Here is a 20,928-nt window from a genome sequence, read left to right on the forward strand (position 1 = left end):
ATGACGTGCAGCTGGATACGCCGCCTCCAACAGGCGAATTTAGGTATTACACGTAAATCTGGAAACCCCGCCTCCAGTAAGGCGAATTTAAATAATAAAGGGGAATCTGGGTAACATTAACAATGGTGGGCCCTGCGATAGGGAATAGGGACGTGGAGATCTGTACTCCCCTGAGCCACTGTCCCTGCACTCCTAACGTTCCCTATGCCGGTTCCGCACCGGGCGACGCACAGGATACCTTTTAACCCTAGCTCGCCCTGGACCTAAACCCTCACTAGGGAATTGGTCGGTGTGGAAACTAATCCCACCACTGCACTAAACACACATGAGGAAAAATGACAATACAGGGGAAACACCACTTAGCTTTGCTCTGTTGCGTACACTCCTAGCAACAGAGCCCACCACCTGCGTGCATCTTCTCCACCCGGATCCATCGCCATAATTGGATCCATCACCATAGTGCAGCCTTGGAGCAGCGTCCACCACCAGTTGTAGCTGCCCAGTAAACAAAGTCCCAAAGATGAGTCCAGCCTCTGCCAAAAAGTCCAGCATGCTCGAGTCCAACTCCTCTGCAAAGAAGTCCAGCATGCTTGAGTCCAGTCTTCAGCAACCAAGTCCAGCATGCTGAGTGCAACTCTCACCATAGTCACCACTCCACCAAGCCATGCAAGCACTTCCTGCCGACACCATAAACTGCGACTCCACCACGCTATGCCAGCCCTTCTTCCAGACACCATTGTTGAACTCCACCAATCCATGCCAGCACTCTTTGCAGACTCCATAGCTGACTCAACCCCTCTGGCTGGGCTGCCCAGGACTCATGTTCCGCTCCTAGATCACCCAGGCTTGCTTCCCAAATGACGAACTCACAATATCACCAACCCTGATTGCAACACCTGTGACTCTTTTATAGCAGAGCCAGCAATCACACCTGCATGATAAATGTGCACTTTAACTAAAGTGTAATACCATTAACCATCACCGGGGCAACTTAGAATGAACGACACCACGTGTAATCATTCTAATGGCCACTGGGGGGCAATCAACCCACTTTGGCACCAAGCCAAAGGAAAAAAAGTTCACTATACATTAACTCTGTCAGATCAAACTCAGATCATGACAGTACCCTCCCCTTAATGATGGGCCTCTGGACCCTCAAGAACACTCCTCATTAGGGAACACCCTACAGCGGGGACGCCCAGATCCAGAGTTTAACACCCCCACTACCTGAACCTCAGGTTTATGACAAACGAGTACTGTTGGTATTGGCAATATATGTTCTGAAGGTACTCCACATCTCCGAAGCGCCGACCTGGGGAATGAGTTGTGTATGTGTATGTTTGGTATGAGCTGGTAAGACTCCACAACACACTTCCACTGGATGTTTTTTGGTGGCCACCCATACATGCTCATTCACACACAGGTCCGGACCTCAACGTTTATTGCCACTCGTTCGTTTGTTACCACTTGGAGAACTCTTTCTGGAATTGACAACAGAGGCGTCCCCCTGTGTCACCACACTCACACCCCCGCACTTCACCATGGGGTACACCACCCTTCAACCCTTTCCACCACGAGGTCTGCGCCTCACAGGGTTGGCTAGCGGCGAGGGCTGAGACTTGCCCCTACTCTCCTGCAGCACATCCGCTGCTCTCACTGGAGAGGAAGGGGTCCGTTGAGAGATGGCAGGGACAGTAGTCCCTAGGCAGCAGCCCTCACACGACTGCTTCCCTCGCTCGCCAGTCTATCACCGGGTTGTGTTTTTTCAGCCAAGGGAAGCCTAAAACGATAGGTACTGACATTCCCTCCAAGACGTAGCAGGACAAGGACTCCTCATTATGTCCTATACGCAGATGGATGTTTTCTACGACTTGGTTAAGGATCCCCTGGCTCAGTGGAACAGAGTTAATGGCCTGGACGCTTATAGGTTGGGTCAGTGTCCTACACTTCAGGCCATGAGTCTGGACAAAGCGAGCATCCACCAGACTGACTCCTGCTCCGCTGTCCACAAGCACCGGTACCACCTCCGGTACCCCGCCAGCCAACACTTCAGCTGACATGATACCTTGGGAGGGCAAAATGGAGGAAATGTACACTCCCTGGTCGTCTCCCTCCAAACGACCAGGGGTATGCAGCTTCTGAGATGACACAGATAATTTGGCGCGCAATGGGCAAGCCTTAAGGACATGACCAGTCTGCCCACAGAAAAAACAAAAAAACATGCCGACACCACTACCTGAACCGTAGGCAGGCCTGAACTCAACCCAACACCTCCTACTTGCATAGGTTCGTCCGGAGACTTGGCACGCACTGAAATGGCCCGGCTTCCCACAGGAAAAGCACACCCCCCCACCACGGCGAACCACAGGCAACTCCCTTTTTGTACCAACAACACCGGGCTGCTTGGGTTCCACCAACCGCACTGGTGGGTCCTCCCCCCTGGAGAGGACTACAGGGGGCACATTTTGTGTAGGTCTTTCCCTAAGGCGTCTATCCACCCGGATGGCAAGGGACATGGCGGCCTCCAGCGACCTGGGGGCGGCGTACTGCACCAGAGTGTCCTGCAACTTTGGAGACAGACCCTGCACAAATTGACTCCTAAGCGCAGGGTCATTCCACTGAGTGTCAGTGGCCCACCTCCTAAACTCTGAGCAGTACTCCTCAGCAACCCGGACTCCCTGTTTACACCTACGGAGTCGGGATTCCGCCAGAGAGACGCCATCAGGATCCCCATACACAAGCACCAGAGCCGCAAAAAACTCGTCCACAGACTCTAAAGATGGTGAATCATCTGGCAGGGAGAAGGCCCAGGATTGGGGATCCCCCTTCAGAAGGGACATAATGATTCCCACCCGTTGCTCTTCACTCCCTGATGAACGAGGGCGTAGCCTGAAATATAATTTGCAGGCTTGCTGAAATACCAAGAATTGATCTCTCCCTCCAGAAAACCGGTCCGGGAGAGATATGTTGGGTTCTGGCTGAGCCTGTGCCTGAATCAAACCTCCAAAGCCCACCAACAGCTGCAGTTGCTGCACCATCTCACCGCGCAGCCCCCTAATCTCTTCAGTAACGGTCTGCAGTACCTGGGTAAAGGTTTGCATTAGGTCCATGGCTCGGCAGAAAAAAAAGTTTCAGGGTTGGTGATAATGTAACGATCAACGTGTGACTGGACACAGCGCCTCCAGCAGGGCGAATTTATGGCACACGTGACCCTGGATACACCGCCTCCAGCTAGGCGAATTTAAATAATGAACGTGCAGCCGGATACACCGCCTCCAGCCGGCGAATTTAAATAATAAGGGTAAACACAGGGAACAATTACAGTGGTGGGCCCTGCTGCACTAGGGAATGGGGACATGGAGACCTCCTGCACTCCCCTGAGCCAGTGACCTTGCACTCCTCAACAGTCCCTATGCCGGTTCCGCACCGGGCGCCGATCGGGAACCTAGAAACCCTGACTCGCCCTGCACCTAGACCCTCACTAGGGAATTGGTCAGTGCGGAAACTAATCCCACCACTGTACTAGAACACACATAAGGAAAGTCACAAACAGGGATAAAGAAACACTTAGCTCTCTCTGTGCTGATGCTCCAGCACAGAGTCCACCACCAGAATGCAGCTCTCCTCCTGAAATGCTAGCACCAAACTGTCAGAGCTGCAGGGAAATCCCCCCTGATTTTACACCAGGGCTCAGACCGTGCTGCAAGGAGCTCTCTCCGGCTCCTTCCTCCACCAAGGTTGGTTGGAAATGAACAACTATCACCAACTCTGATTACAACACCTGTGACTCTTTTATGGCAGAGCCAGCAATCACACCTGCATGATAAATGTGCACTTTAACTAAAGTATAATACCACTAACCACCACCGGGGCAACTTAGAATGAACGACACCACGTGTAATAATTCTAATGGCCACCGGGAGCAATCAACCCACTTTGGCACCAAGTCAAAGGAAAAAAAGTTCACTATACAGTAACTCTGTCAGGTCAAACTCAGATCATCACACCGGGAGTCCGGAATGCCATTGCTGATTCTTTTTCTTGTTTGCAGTGGGATCGCTTTCGGGTGTTGACTCCGATGGCGGATGTCGAGGGCTTGGAGTGCTCGGCGGAGCTTTGGAATGTGGTCTCTGGGCTGCAGAGTCTCTGATATGGTCTTTTTTGGCTCCCAAGACCTGGGTTGCTTACCAGGCGGTGTGGTATGCTTGGGAGGGCTTGTTGGCAGCAAGTGCAGGTCAGCTGTGAAAGGATGATCAGGTTGGAATCTTACTGTCGTGGTTGAGTCATGGGGCAGCTGAGGGTTGGTCGTCGACCAAAGTATCGCAGGTTGTTGCAGCCTTGGCTTTTGGTTTTAAGTTGACTAAAGCCTTCTTAGTTAAACAGGCGGTTAAGGGTTTTCAGAGTAGTAATGGTCGGGGGGACATTAGGCGACTTGTTTCCTTTGGTTTGTTGGAAAAACTTTGGGGGGGGGGGTGTTGGGATCCTTATGTTTTTCTGATTTTGAAGTATGCCTTTTCAGGTTGGCTTTTTCTCTCTACTTTTTCGGGGCTTTGCGGGTGGGTGAACTGATGTCACTGAGCACATCTGTAATGGGTGGGATTCTGGCTCGGAATGTTGTAGTGATGTCACAAGGTGTAGAGTTTTGGTTATGCAGATAAAAAATGGATCAGGATGGCAGGGGGAGGCGTGTAGTTTTTAGCTTTGTCAAAGATTCGTTCATGTGTCCAGTGATGTGTTTACAGCGTTTTAGGGCCTTTTTGCCAAGGTTGGAAGGCCTCCTTTTATGTCATGTGGATGGTTCATTTTTGTCCAAGTTTCAGATTATGGCGCTTTTCAGGAAGGCTGTTCACGCGCTGGGCCTTGATGAGTCTCGCTTTGCCCCCCATTCATTTCGTATTGGGGCGGCAACAGAGGCAGCGTTAGATGGGCTGGGTGGTGAAGCTGTTCAGCGCATTGGGACGTGGCGATCTAGGTGTTATCGGTGGTATGTGAGGCAACATGGGTTAATTGGGGAGTTTTAGTGGATGGAGGTTAACCTGTCAAAATGTTTTGTTCGGTTGCTGTTTTATTTTTCTGAGCTTTAAGTTTTGTTCCCGGTTCCCCCTCATTGCTTGTGTGGATTTTCGGCCATTCATGCATTTATTGGGGAACGTTACGAGCGGACGTAAGGAAGGAGGGAAGACAGCTCGGTTTTCCCAGGAGTACAGCAGTGGTCAGATTGCTTGGCGTCAGGGGGTTGACCTGGAACAGGGTTCTGCAGAAAATTCACAACAGTGCCTGATTGGATAGAGTGCCGGATATTCTGGTGTTGCATGTGGGCGGTAGCGATTTGGAAGTTCAGCCATTCAGGGAGTTAGTGAAGGATATTAAACACGACTTGCTGTGGCTTTGGTTGTCTTATTCTGGAATCACCATTGTATGGCTGATATAGTGCCATGTAAACGCTGGCGGAATGCAAGGTCATTGGTGAAGATAGATAAAGCCAGAATAAAGGTCAATAGGGCAGTATCTGCTTTTGTTTCTAGTAATGGGGGGGCGTATCTGTGAGGCATTTTGAGTTGGAAACAGGGACGGATGACTTTTGTTGGCCAATGGAGTTCATCTGAATGCAGTGGGTAGCGACACCTGGGCACTTGATTTGCAAGAAGGCATCGAGAGGGCAAAAGATTTTTAGTTTGGTGGGGTCTCGGGGCTTTGAGGTGTTCAAAGGCCCCTCGTGCTGACGGTTGAGGGGAGTCCTTAAGGTTGGTAAAAATTGGTCTGGGGATCCATTGGCTTATGGTTTCCTCTTTTGGAGTTTAATATGGTTGGATATGGTGAAATGTGGAGGGGAGTTTCGGCAAGGGTTGTCAGATCTCCAGGAAGTTCTAGGGAACATTGGAACCTTTACGGTTTTGGTGCTTCTGAGCCAGTGGGGTTACGGCTACGAGCAATTGTAGGTAATTTATGTTCACTTTTATTTTTTGGTAATCACCAGATTTTTGGGAGCTTCAAGGACTCTTCTCAGCGAGTGAAAATGTTATTTATACTTGAATGTTTATTGTTTGTTTGTATTAAATAAAGGCTGCTGTGGCCATAATTATCCAAAGAATTTCGTTGTCATTGTTTATTTTAGGGGGGCAATTGTATTTGGGGGTGGTAGTGCTGATTGGGGGGTCAAATGGCAAGAGATTATTCCCCCACCGGGCCTCCACAATACCAGTGTCAGTGTTGGCATGGCTCGAGCCCTGGTTTCATGGATTCACTCCACATCGTAAATTACATTGTTTTTGATCCTAAGAAATTCAGATTACTGCACAATCTCTCCTGAAATGGGGAGCAATATTATTTTCTCTAATCTTCTGGTCAGGACTCATAGTAGCTCCAATGGTCCACCTGTCATGATCTCAGTGCGGGTTTGACTCGCACATATGGGGTTAATGTCTGGAACCAGTGCTGATGACTGGCATTTCTGGGGTTAAAGGTTGTGATCCCAGTGCAGGCTTACCTGCACACCTGGGGCTATGACTGTGGCCTCTCCCTGGTTCTGGGAGAGGCTTCTTATAGCCTCAGGAAGCTCCCATCCCTGTCAGTTATACTCTTGCCCTTGGCATTGTGTGGTGACCCCTGAGTGTGTTTGTGCTGTGTTCTGGCTGCTAGATTCTCTGTGTATGACTCGGTCTGTTCTCTGGATATTGCTTTGGATTCTGCTTGGTACCTTCTATGTCTGTTCGGTTTTGACTTCTGCTTGGCACTGACTATCTGTTCTGTCTCATCCCTGGTACGTTACTGCTATCTCTGTGTATGAACCCTGTTTTGCCTGACTAAGTAATCCTGTATAGTGTCGTGCCATCTCACTAAGCAGGATGCTAAGCCCCGCCCCCTTGCAATCACATGACCGTAGGTCCTGTGTCTGCTTGCTAAACTTCAGCATCCATAGGTCCTGTGTATCGGTACTTTCTGGCTGTACCTGACCCCGGTACCCCTACAGTGCGGGTGAGTCCCTGCTCAGCGGAGGCTGCACGCCGGCGCTGACAGGATCCTGACACCATTAATGAATGCAACTCCAGTTTACTGTTGTTTAATCTGTATTTGTAGTTTTTAGTTAATTAAATTCTCATGCTCTGGGGCGGGGCTGTGGGTGGGGCTGTGGGCAGCCTGTGGGTGGGGCATTATGTGGTGCTCTGATTACATATTCATCTGTATTGGCTTATGACAGGTCGCTGATCCCTCACTGACCTGCCCCCCATTATTACATAATGCATATAATAGCATTGATATTATTGTTGATGATTCGTATAATATTGTGGCCATTGGGAGGCTTAGAAAAAAAATTACATACAGCAAAATGACAGGCGCCGCCATCGCCCGTTCCCCTAGGCTTGTACCATGGTGTTACCTGCCATTCTGTGGTATTAGATGGCAAGAAGAATAGTCAGGTAGCCGGGTCAGAACCAGAAGGACAGAATCAGAAGACACAAGTGTAGTCAGTAAACGGGCCACGGTCACAGCAGGAAACAAATACACAAGCTGAGCACAGACGACTGAACCAGAGGAGACAACGCTGTATCTGGCAGATTCCGGCCATGTGCTTTGCGCTGTAGTAGGGTGTGGTACTTTCCAACTGTCTGAAGTAGGGAGCAGATTACTCCAGCTGGACAGCAGGAACAGATCCCAGATGAGATTGGGCACACCATATGCAGAAGCCCTAATGTGACTAAAGCCCCCGTTACACACTGAGATATCGCTAGCAATATCGCTGTAAAGTCACCGATTTTGTGACGTTGCAGCGATATTGCTAGCGATATCGCTGCATGTGATACTTACCTCCGACCGGCTCCCCCGCTGGTTATCGCTGATCGCACGAGAAGCTGCTGGACCATTCCTCGTCGCCCACTTCCTGCTGGGGCTTCCTGTGGCGCCGACGAGCGACGCGTGGAGCCGGGCGGGAGGACGCAGGATCGCCGCGTCTGACAGGTAAGTAGGGATCCCCGTCCCCAGCGATGTCGCTGGTGAGATCTGCCTGAGTGGCAGCTCACTAGCGACCACCTAGCGATTCACCAGCGATCCTGACCGCGTCATATCGCTGGTCGGGATTGCTGGTGAGTCGCTAGGTGTAACGGTACCCTAAATGACAGAAAACCAGAACGGTCGAAAGCCCCATAAAGTGATTCCATTTTATAAATTAATTCGCTGAGGGTTATAATCTATATCAGTGTTCCCCAACTCCAGTCCTCAAGAGCCACCAACAGGTCATGTTTTCAGGATTTCCCTTAAAATTGCACAGGTGAGATCTGCTCACCTGTACAGGCAATAATTCCACCACCTGGGCGATACTAAGGAAATCCTTACAACCTGACCTGTTGGTGGCTCTTGAGGACTGGAGTTGGGGAACACTGATCTATATACATGCAGTCAAAATTGTTGGTACCCCTCGTTTAGTGACAGAAAAACCCACAATGGTCACAGAAATAACTTGAATCTGACAAAAGTAATAATAAATAAAAAATCTATGAAAATGAAGAAATTAAAGTCAGACATTGCTTTCCAACTATGCGTCCACAGAATTAAAAAAAAATGAAACTCTTGACATAGGCCTGGACAGAAGTGATGGTTCCCCTGAAAATAATGTGACAAAAGGGACATGTGAAATCGCGGTGTGTCCACTAATTAGCATCACAGGTGTCTACAGTCTTGGAATCAGTGAGTGGCCTGTATAGAGGCTACAGATCTGCACTGTGCTGTTTGGTGACATGGTGTGTATCACTCTCAACATGGACCAGAGGAAACGAAGAAGAGGTATGTCTCAGGAGATTAGAGAGAAAATTATCGACAAACATGTTACAGGTAAAAGTTATAAGACCATCTCCAAGCAGCTTGATGTTCCTGTGACTACAGCTACACATATTATTCACAAATGTAAGCTCCATGTGACTGTAGCCCACCTCCCTGGATGTGGCCGCAGGAGGAAAACTGATGACAAATCAAAGAGACGGATAATACGAATGGTAGCAAAAGAGCCCAGAAAAACTTCTAAACAGATTAAAGGTGAACTTCGAGCTCAAGGAACATCAGTGTCAGATCGCACCATCCGTCATTGTATGAACCAAAGTGGACTTCATGGGAGACGACCAAGGAGGACACCATTGTTGAAAAAAAATCATGAAAAAGCCAGACTGGAATTTGCCAAACTACATGATGACAAGCCACAAAACTTCTGGGAGAATGTCCTATGGACAGATGAGACAAGAATGGAACTTTTTGGCAAGGCACATCAGCTCTATGTTCACAGTCGGGAAAAATGAAGCATATCAAGAACAGAATACCGTCCCTACTGACCTAAATCCTATTGAGCATCTTTGACAACAAAATATTTTAGTTAAGGGTAGCATCATTTCTGTCCAGGCCTATTTCATAAGTTTTATTTTTTTAAAAATTCTGTGGAAGCATGGCTGAAAAGCAATGTCTGACTTTCATTTCTTCATTTTCATAGAATTTTTATTATTACTTTTGTCAGATTCAAGTTATTTCTGTGACCATTTTGAGTTTTCTGTCATTAAACAAGGGGTACCAACAATTTTGACTCCACAGCCACTTTCTGTAAATTAACACGCAGTGGATGTTGGAGAGTGAAAATTACACATTTGCCATTTTCTTACCCAGCACACAGTGCCCAGATTGTGCTCCAGGAGACACACACCGCAAATTAAGTGGATTCTTCTCACTATAATATTGCTAAATACAGGGATCCTAAATGTTGTTTGAGCACACTGCGAGACTCCGAAGTGAGAGCGGTTATTTTTCAGCAGCCTTTGAGCCACTAATAGTGTGGGAACCTCTGTTTTTCCATTGACAGATGATAGACCTGAGTGGGGACTTGTTTTTTTTGTGAGATGAGAATTGGTATTATTTTCGCCTCCATAACATTGATTGGTTTCATTTTATTCGATATTTAGAAGGCAGAATGAACAAACAGTTGAACACCACACACTACTGGCTCATCCAACAAGGTTTTCTATTAGACTGTGAACTGTCATTGTCTTGGGAAATAAAGTTTTTTACATAACTTGCCATTTTTATGGACAGTATAAGTAGAAATGTTCAAAAATATAAAACTCAGTGATATTTTATTAGAAAATAATAATTTTTTTTATCTTAGCAGATGACTGTACCAGGAGATCAGAGGGACAGCTGACATCTTCAATTTTTAAATCTGATGATCTTGAGATCCTTCAAGATACAACTGAAGTGATTGCTGTTTCTCCAGATATATCGTCATCCATTCACAAAGATCTGTCATCTGATCCTATGAAACAGGTCCCATCTTCTGATTTAGTACCGACTACTAAGGAAAATCAAAGTCACAAAAGAGGCATTAAAATACAAACTGCTGCTAAAGCAAAGAAGACATTTTTATGTTCAGAATGTGGGAAATATTTTACATGGAAATCACATTTTGTTAACCACCAGAGAACTCACACAGGGGAGAAGCCTTTTTCATGTTCAGAATGTGGGAAATGTTTTAACCGGAAATCGGTTTTTGATAACCACCAGAGAACTCACACAGGAGAGAAGCCTTTTTCATGTTCAGAATGTGGGAAATGTTTTGCACATCAATCACTTTTTGTTACTCACCAGAGAATTCACACAGGAGCGAAACCTTTTTCCTGTTCAGAATGTGGGAAATGTTTTAACAGTAAATCAGATAGTGTTAAGCACCAGAGAATCCACACAGGGGAGAAACCTTTTTCCTGTTCAGAATGTGGTAAATGTTTTAACCTTAAAGGGAATCTTGTTAAACACCAAATAACTCACACAGGGGAGAAGCCTTTTTCCTGTTCAGAATGTGGGAAATGTTTTAACTACAAATCAGCTTGTGTTAAGCACCAGAGAATCCACACAGGGGAGAAGCCTTTTTCTTGTTCAGAATGTGGGAAATGTTTTACTCAGAATTCACATCTTGTTACACATGAGAGAATTCACACAGCAGAGAAGCCATATTCATGTTCAGAATGTGGGAAATGTTTTAAGCAGAAAGCACATCTTAATATGCATCAGAGAGCCCACATGGGGAGAAACCTTTTTCCTGTTTAGAATATGGAAAATGTTTTATGAAGAAATCGGTTCTTGATAGCCACCAGAGAACTCACACAGGAGAGAAGCCTTTTTCATATTCAGAATGTGGGACAAGTTTGAAATGGAAATTAAATCTTGATCACCATTAGAGAATCCACATAGGGGGTTGAAGCCTTTTTCCTGCTCAGAATGTGGGAAATATTTTAACTAGTGATGAGCGAGTATACTCGTTGCCCGGGTGATCTCCAAGTATTTTGGTGTGCTCGGAGATTTAGTGTTTGTCAACACAGCTGTATGATTTGCGGCTGCTAGACAGGCTGAATACATGTGGGGGTTGCCTGTTTGTTAGGAATTCCACACATGTATTCAGCCTGTCTAGCAGCCGCAAATCATACAGCTGCGTCGACAAACACTAAATCTCCGAGCACGCCAAAATACTCTCACCCGAGCGTGCTCGGGAAAACCCGAGCAACAAGTATACTCGCTCATCACTAATTTTAACAGGAAAGCGCTTCTTGTTAGACATTTGAGCAGTCACACAGAGGAGAAGCCTTTTTCATTTTCCTAATGTGGGAAATATTTTACTTGGAAATCAACTGTTTATAAACATCTGAGACGTCAAATAGGGGAGAAGCATTTTTTATATTCATAATGTTGGAATAGTTTTAAACAAAATTGGATCTTCTTAAATGGGTTGTCTCTTGTCATTCCTCATGTTTGCTGCCAAAAGGATAAAACTAAACTTTATTAATTCCAAATGTAAAACTATACCCATAATTCACCCCCTGAAGGGTAGTCAGTAGGTGACTAATAGAAAGAGCATGTACCCCACAGTTCAGTATACAGAGTGAGGTGAGGAAGGTTCAAACGGGTATGCAGTGGCAAAAAATAATTTACAAGACTTTGTATTCTTTAGCTGGGCCGTCAAATAGCACGGTGCTCCAACTATTACAGGATCAATAAATTTCACACAGGAAAATCCAAACAATAAACAAAGGATGATGCTACTCTACGTATAACCTAAGCAAAACCAAAGGAAAAAACAATGTGTGTATATACCCTAATGAAAATAAGTAAAAAAGCAAGTGCATTAAATAACATAGGGTACTTGGTAAACACTGTTTTGATAAAAAAGTATAAAGCTGTCCCACCACGGCAAGGTGTACCCCATTGAGACAGTAACTACACTAACGATAAAGCCTACCTAGTGTGAATAGTGGCAGTCTCTGGGTCCCAAACGGACACCCAGCATAAGCGGGACTATAAATGAACTACACAGCTCAGTAGAAAGGAGGCCACACCCTATAAGTACTGAATACAAAAATACTACGTATAACCTCTCTGGCCTCTAATAACCAGGCCACACGGCTGTCGTGTTCTGTCTGTTGAAGCCTACACTAGGCCCTGGCATGTGCACAAATGGGAACAAACTCACGGTAATGTTGGGGACTTAGGTCCATCCCGTGGGTCCCCAACAGTCCTGTACGATGGTGCGCATGGCTGTCTGGCAGATCCTTGAAGCGTGGTCTTCTTGCTTCAGAGTCTGGGAGGTGCTCCTGGAAACTGTAAATCCTTTTCTCGGTCTCTTCGTGGCTTCTCAAAATAGCACAGGACAGCCACCTTTGCTACACCTGAAGAGTCTGTTCAATTTCACAAGTCCACCATGTCCCAGGATGTGCGACATTTTAGACAGCTACATGCACAGCTGTTCTTTCCAGAAGCTTCCAGTTTTTACCTCACACAGGCTTAATTTCTCCTCTCCTCAGCCTGGGGCAGCTCATTAGCACAGTCTTTTGCAGGGGGGAGCAGAACATTCCATCACAGCAAACAAGGGGGTGCTGTCTCTTAAAGTGGCAGCGTGTTTCTTACTGTCCATAACAGCACCACCCCCCTACATGCCTCCCTACTTAATGATGGTCATCCTCGGCCATAACAACCTCAAGGTCACAGTGTAAAGAAGGAATGTGCAATGCAGAAACAGCACCTATAGAGGAGGCAACAAAGTTGGAAAAGCAGACCGAGTACACTGTTCTATGTATCGGACTGGTGGAACCCCTGCAATAGACCTCTGGGATCTCCGGAGTTCTTGGTTATCAGGCAAGGCTTGACTATCTTCCAGAGGGACACTTGCTGCAGGAGTCATAGTGAGCTCTTGTCGGGTCTCGTCCTCACGTGGCGGTAGTGGTACATCCATGGGATTACCGTCTCCGTACGGCTGAGGAACCCCTACAGTGTCATGGACGGTCCACCACTCATCATTGATTTCCCCAGCAGGCAAGACAGATTCAGGAAGTGGAGTAGCACCTTCAAGTGGCAATGGCACAGAACAGACCTCAGACCGGCCCCACTCTCAATCTGCACCTTGTAGACCTGGCTGTCAGCATACACTCTCTGGAGTACTCTGTAAGGCTGTACTTCCCATCTCTCACTTATTTTACCCTTGGGGCATTTCTCTCTGACTAATACTCGGTCCCCGGGTTGGAGCGGTATCTCTTGGGTCAGTTTACGGCCCGTATATTCTGTAGCTGCTGACCCACCAACAGCTGTATCGTTTGTAACCGTTGCCGATGTTCTTTCACCCATGAAGTGACAGTTCACTCCATCAGCCCCCTCCGGCTGTTCCAAATTTAGCTCAATTACCTCTCGTCCAGCTCTTCCAAACAGCAGGAGATATGGGGTGTAATCTGTGGTGTAGTGGACCCGATTGTTGTAGGTCCATACTAACTCTGGCAGGTAGTCTGGCCAGCATGCCTTTTTATCCTCCAACATTCTCAGCATTTGAAGTAGGGTTCGATTAAAGCGTTCACATGCTCCGTTACCTTGAGGATGATAAGGGGTGGTCCGGGACCGCTCGATGCCATACATAGGATACAGTTCTTCCATCAGCTTGCCTTGGAAGCATGCGACTTGGTTGGAGTGAATGCGCTTTGGGCACCCATACACCTGAATGAAGTCTTGACAAATGGCCCGTGCTGCTGACTCAGCAGTCTGATCTCTAGTCGGGGTGACTACTGAGAACTTGGATAAATGATTGATCATAAACAAACAGTACTGTAGCCCCCGGGCCGAGTGTCTCGCGAGGAGGTAGTCGATCATCAAGACTTCTAGCTGTTCATTAGTTTGTATGGTCTGGATGGGTGCCCTTTGTTCAATACTCTTAATGAGGTTGCATACTCTACATTGCCGGCAAACCTCTTCCACCGCAGACTCCAACCAGGGGCAGTACACGTACTGCTGCAACCATTGGTAGGTCTTCGTGAAGTGAGCTCCGAATTCGTGGGCTTCTTTAGCTACTGCTTGAGCCATTCCTCCTGGGGTGACCATCTGCCACCTGGCTTCCAAATCTTTTGGCTGTTGTCTCTTACGCTATAACACTGATTCTCGCACTTCCAGTCTATCCCACTGGTGTAAGACACTCTTCATCTCAGCGTCCAGATCATCTCTTGTTTCCAGGCTTGCACTTCTGAGTTACCCACCATTTCATCTGTCTCAGCCCTTCGTCTTCGTCCTGAACATGTTCCCATTCCTCATTGGTTCTCCCCAAGGATCGGGGTAGTGCGCAGGCCTCCCTACTTGACTGGACCGCAACCACTGGGAGCCTAAACTTGCGAAAGTCTGGGGTTTCTTCTTCAAGTTGTTCATAGAGATCCCCCACTGGAGTCTCCACCGTCACTATTGACAGCCCGTCAGCATTTGCGTTTTCGGCAGCAGAGCGATAACATAGTAAAGTCACGCTTGGCTAGGCGAGCCACCCACTGTTGTTCTAAGGCCCCCAATTTAGCATTCTCAATGTGGGCCAGGGGATTACTGTCTGTTTGAACTTGAATCTTGGTCCCTGTCAGGAAGCCCGCAAACTTCTCTGTCATTACCCACACTAGGGCCAGGAGCTCTAACCGGAAGGGGCTGTAATTGTGGGGGTTTCTTTGGCTGTCTCACAGGGACCTACTGGCATACCCGATGACTCTCTCATGTCCATCCTGTATTTGAGAAAGTACTGCACCAAGTCCATGAAGGCTACCTTATGTGTACAATAGGAACGGTTGATCGAAATCTGTGTAAGCCAAAATCGTGGCTGAAGTAAGAGCATTCTTTATGGCCTGGAAGGCCTCATCTTGTCTCTGGGCCAAAGGGAGGCACTGGTTCTTTGGAACTCTGGCGGTCCCCTTCAGCAGCTCATTCAGAGGACCCGCCCTCTTCGCAAAGTCTTTGACAAACCGGCGATAGTATCCGGCTAGCCCGAGAGAGGCCTGGAGTTTTCTCACTGCTCAAGGGACTGGCCACTTCTGGATAGCAGCCACCTTTTCTGGTGAGGGTAGAACTCCATCTTGTGACACTATGTGGCCCAGGTACTCGATCTCCCTCTTGAAGAGGTGGCACTTCTTTGGCTTCACCTTCAGGTTATGAGCGTGCAGTCTTCAGAGTACCTGTCCAAGCCGAGCAAGGTGTTCTTCGAACGATGCAGAAAACACAATGATGTCATCCAGATAGATCAGGGTAGCTTCAAAATTTAAGTCTCCCAAACACTTTTCCATCAGCCGTTGAAACGTGCCCAGAGCATTGGAGAGCCTGAAGGGCATCCGGTTAAACTCAAACAATCCCATAGGGAGGATGAAGGCAGTTTTTGCTTTGTCTTTCTCTGCCATGGCTACTTGCCAGTTTCCTCTTGCTTGGTAAAAGGTGGATAAGTACTTGGCCTTTCCCAATGCTGTCAAGGATTCCTCGATGCAGGGTAACGGATATGAGTCTCGAACAGTGCAGGCATTGAGTTTCCTGTAATCAACACAGAACCAGATGGTCCCATCCTTTTTCTTGACAAGCACCACCAGGGCCGCCCAAGGGCTCTGACTACTCTGCACTACTCCTGAATCCAGCATCTGCCTCAGTAATGTCATCACATCTTGGTACATCTTAGGCGGGATCTTCCAGTATCGTTCTTGAATTGGACGAGCGTCCATGGTCGGTATCTCGTGCGTGATGGCTTCAGTACAGCCGAAATCTTGGGCATGATGGGCGAATGCAGCCTTTTTTTCGCACAGTATAACTTCTATCGCTTGCACACGCTCAGGGCCAAGAGCCTTCAAATCCACTTCCATTTGATCAAGGATGACCCATCCACTCCAGGGATGGCCTCTCTTCGGCCCCCGCAGCAACTGATAGGGTCCACCCCGCACCTTCCATTGGCAACAGACTTCTTCTGACTCAGTACTTCACCCTTATGTAGGTATACCAGGGCCAGATCTGTCCCTCGTGGCAAGATGACCTCCCCGGGGCCCACATTCAAAACTCTTATGGGGACGTGTCCTTGCTGCACCACAGCTATCATATGAGTTATCATGACTTCTTGGTTCACTCCACCTACCACAGGCTGAACAATCACTTCCAACCCGTCGAGGTTGCGATGAGTCTCCACTGGGAGATGTAAAATACTTTTTCACCTCGGAGGCAGGATCACAGGCTCTTTCCCAGGGGCCCTGATGACCCCTACCATCTGATAAGATGGCACACTCTTCTGCATCCCACAGACGCGGATCAGTTGCTGATGGGCTTATTGAATAGGCTTATGTGTAGTAGCCTTCCCCGTTTGGTGAACATAATCTGATCAAGTTCACTTAGGATATTCATTCCCAGTACTACAGGCACATCTTCTTTGATGGGCGCAGGGACTAGCAGGATCTGCTTTCTCCCCACTTCTTGCCCACAGATTCGAATATTCATCCACACGACCCCTGTGACCGGGATCAGTTGTTGGTTGGCAGCATATAACCAGATCAATGACTCCTTCTCTGGCTTGACCAGGGCCTGAAAATGCTGCTTGAAGTACATTTCTGGCATCGTCGTCACTTGTGACCAGGTATCTATCAAGCAGTCCACTGGAACACCCTTGAATTTAGCACGCAGCATGGGACTCCCAGCAATCAAGTGTTCATTATGATAAGGCGTGGCCTCTCTCCTCGCCTCCCCCACAGAGTGCCGCACTACTGCGGGGGGTTGGTAGTTTAACGATGGCTCCCGCTGGCCTTGAGCGTAATTCTGACAGTCTGTGGCAAGGTGCCCCCTTCCACATTCCCAGCATTGGATGCCTCTTCTTCGCCGGGGGGCACCTCGAGTTTGCTTCGGGACTCTGTTTCTGCCAGGATTTGATGAAATGTAAGAGCTGGATCTGCCCTTACCCGTTCTGAGAGTGCTCGCCTCAAGGATGTGCTGTGCAGTCCCAGAATGTATTGTTCCTGGAGTATCCGGTCTTTAGAGCCCATGCCGCCAAGCCCAACTGACTCCTTTCTCTGCACCTCCGCTAACACTTCTTGCAGGGCTGTCGCATACTGAGAAATACCTCCTTCTACCTGCTGCAACCCCGAGAAAAATTTGGCGCGAAGGTGTCCCGCGGTAGCAGTCTCACCATAGATATCTTCCAGGAACTTCACTAACTCCTTCAGGGTATTACGGGTGAGTTCTGATTGTAGGCAGATGTTTCTATGGGCTTCTCCCTCTAGGGCAGTCAAAGCGATGTCCCCTTCAAGGTCTGAGCTGAAGTTATAAATCTTCAGGGTGCTTTGCAGCCGGGACACCCAATAGGACAGTGGCATATTATTGCTGTCCAACCTTGGTAACACACTAAATATGGTGCCCATAGGGAGTGTCCTTGCAGGAGTTCCACCAATACCCACAGCATCCCCACTAACATTAGCATTCCTGCTGTTGCTGTCTGCTGCCTCCATCTTGGTGACAGTACCACTTGAAGCGATGGCCGGGAAACCACTCGGTGAAGGGAGACTATGGTACACAAGATGAGGTGCAAACAACAAAGGGTAAATTTATTGGAAGGCAAGGAATGAAGTGGCTAAGGAAGGTTCAAACAGGGGTATGCAGTGGCAAAAGATAATTTACAAGAGTTTGTATTCTTTAGCTGGGCCGTCAAATAGCATGGTGCTCCAACTATTACAGGATCAATATATTTCACACAGGCAAATCCAAACAATAAACAAAAGGATGATGCTACTCTCTATGTATAACCTGTCTGGCCTCTACTAACCAGGCCACACGGCTGCCGTGTTCTGTCTGTAGAAGTCTCCACTAGGCCCTGACATGTCACAAATGGGAACAAACTCACGGTAATGTTGGGGACTTAGGTCCGTCCCAGGGGCCCCCCAACAGTCCTGTACGGTGGTGCGCACGGCTGTCTGGCAGATTTGTGTAGCGTGGTCTTCTTGCTTCAGGGTCTGGGAGGTGCTCCTGGAAACTGTAAATCCCTTTTTCGGTCTCTTCGTGGCTTCTCAAAATAGCACAGGACAGCCACCTTTGCTACACCCGAAAAGTCTGTTCAATTTCACAAGTCCGCTACATCCCAGGCTGTGCGATCTTTTAGACAGCTACATGCACAACCGTTCTTTCCAGACGCTTCCAGTTTTTACCTCATTCAGGCTTAACTCCTCTCATCAGCCTGGGGCAGCTCATTAGCACAGTCTTTTGCAGGGGGGAGCAGAACATTCCATAACATCAAACAAGGGGGTGCTGTCTCAAAGTGGCAGCATGTTTCTTACTGTCCATAATAGCACCACCCCTTACAATAGGACTGGCGAGTAAACTGGGACCAGGGGCACCTTTCCTGGCCCTAACACTAGGGGGCGCCCTAGCTCGCCCTGTTCTCCGGGATACCTCAGATGGTGAGGATGCCGAGGCCTTCACCCTAGCCCTGTCTCCTAGGTGCAGCTCTGCGTCTGTCCCCTTCCCCCACCTGGGGAAGAGAGGCGCTACCGTGTACCGAAGTACACCAACCCGACAGACGAGAACAAAGACAAGGGTAAAAGAAAATTCCACTCACACAAAATATACTCTCACAAATAACAGAGGTATTCAACAGGGTGTGAAGAAGGGGGGGAGAAAATACAGCAAATAAAGATGAGGAATTTCCAAGCGTACAAACCAGGCGACAGTCGCACAATGAACTCCTCCAGCTCTCCAAACACCAGCTTCTCCCTCTCCAGATCTATATAGCAAGTGCTAACTCTGACAAGGATCTGGCCAGCAAGCCTAGCTTTTATAGGAGAGAGGAGCGGCTAACCGAGCAAAGCTGAATGCAGGGATTGATTTCCACATGGCCGATTAACCCCTGTCCTGTTGAAAGAAAACTAACACATTCAATACACGGGAGAAGTGCTTCTGTTGAGGGAGGGCTAAATTAACCCTTCACGGTTGATCCGGTGCTTTCCAAATTAGTTCATGGGGCACTGCTAGCAACTGAGAATGACCACACGGAGACGGGGGTCTCTGTATGGGAGGATCAAGGCAGATCACTAGTCCCCTTTATTTTAGTCACTTCTTTTATAATCTTTTGCTTAATTATGAAAAGTTCTCAACTACCAATAGCATCATGGTAATAATTCGCTTTATAAGCCAGTAGTATTGCAAGGAAATCGGAATATGTCCCTAGCTGCGTGACATAGAAAATAAAACTGTCAGGATCCTGCCAGCGCCGGCGTGCAGCTGCCGCTGAGCAGGGACTCACCCCCACTGTAGGGGGGCCTGGGGTCAGGTACAGCCGGAAAGTACAGATACACAGGACCTGTGGACGCTGAAGTTTAGCAAGCAGTAAAGGACCTATGGTCATGTGACTGCAAGGAGCGGGGCTTAGCATCCTGCTTTCAGAGATGGTAGGACACTATACAGAAATACTCAGAGTCAGGCAAAGCGGAGGTCATACACAGAGATAGCAGTAAAGTACCAGGGATGAGACAGTACGGATAGTCGGGGCCAAGCAGGGGTCAAAACCAGACATAGAAGGTACCAAGCAGAATCCAACAAGCAATACCCAGAGAACAGACCGAGTCGTACACAGAGTATCAAGCAACCAGAACACAGCACAAACACACTCAGGGGTCACCACACAATGCCAAGGGCGAAAGTATAACTGACGGGGGATGGCAGCTTTCCTGGGGCAATAAGAAGCTTTCCCAGAACCAATGAGAGGCCACCATAAAAAGTCCCAGGTGTGCAGGTAAGAGTCTGCACTGAGATCAAACCATTAACCCCAGAAGTGCCAGTCCACCAGCACTGGTATCATGGCAAGAACAATAGCACATTCTTCGGGGTCTCATATCTTGTACAAGCTGGAACAGTCTGGTTTCATAACAACCGTGAACTTTCATCTAGTTAAGTTACAAAATTTAACTCGCAAACAACAAAATGGCGTCGCAAGCATAAAAATGGATCCTGGAGAACAAGATGTCCTGTACAACTGAATACTGTACTTTACAGTCCCCCCTAGATAAATTTTGTTAACTATTATGCAGCATCAGAGGTGCTATCCCAAGCCATAAGCTCGGGGGGTACTGGTCTTCACATGGCTGATGCCGTGTCATCAGTCATGGCTGTCGCAGCGCACCCGTCCCCCCTGTATACTGCAATTCACGAATAACAACTTTTGATGACAGTGGTGGAGATCTTTTGTAGGTAGCCATGTGCTTGGCTTCAACATCTTCATCAAGTTGCCTTTTGAGATCGGTGCAGAGAAGAGCAGGGGCAAAGACGCCCTTGGTATCATCATTAGCTGTCTTAGTGCAGAATTTCCTAATACATACCGAAATACACCAAAGAACAAGTTTTAGTATCACATATACAACAAGGATACAGGCAGCAATGTGTAACAAGCTTTGTAAGATCCCAGCTATCCAGCCCCCAATTCCCTTAAATCAATTGGCTGGATTGAGAAAGGAGAAGGTGTCTGACCACCAACTGTCCTTAGTACGATCATTGTCTTTATCATATTGATCTCTGAGTCTTTGAATATCTTCTAACTTTAACTTTTAACTTCTACCAATAATATGGAAAACCGAAAAACCAAAACATTATGCCCCCTTTATTTGCTATTGGCTTGTT

The 20,928-nt window shown here is 47.7% G+C and overlaps 1 protein-coding gene across 4 annotated transcripts in view; it reads left to right on the forward strand.

Moving 5' to 3' along the window:
• Positions 1 to 20,928, forward strand: part of LOC141078030 (uncharacterized) — a 432,903-nt gene that overhangs the window by 181,266 nt on the left and 230,709 nt on the right. The window contains exon 11 of one of the 4 annotated variants that reach the window (XM_073564831.1): positions 10,139 to 11,343. The exons of 2 other annotated variants lie outside the window; for them this stretch is intronic. In XM_073564831.1, the coding sequence (XP_073420932.1) occupies positions 10,139 to 11,073 (935 nt within the window). In that variant the 3' untranslated portion in view covers positions 11,074 to 11,343. Of the gene's footprint in view, positions 1 to 10,138; positions 11,344 to 20,928 lie in introns of those variants that run through there. One more of the 4 variants, XM_073564832.1, reaches the window with a different exon arrangement.

The sequence above is a fragment of the Dendrobates tinctorius genome, unplaced genomic scaffold (genome assembly GCF_039654945.1).
Source record: "Dendrobates tinctorius isolate UK_male_01 unplaced genomic scaffold, ASM3965494v1 ptg000491l, whole genome shotgun sequence".
NCBI classification, from domain to species: Eukaryota; Metazoa; Chordata; class Amphibia; order Anura; family Dendrobatidae; genus Dendrobates; species Dendrobates tinctorius.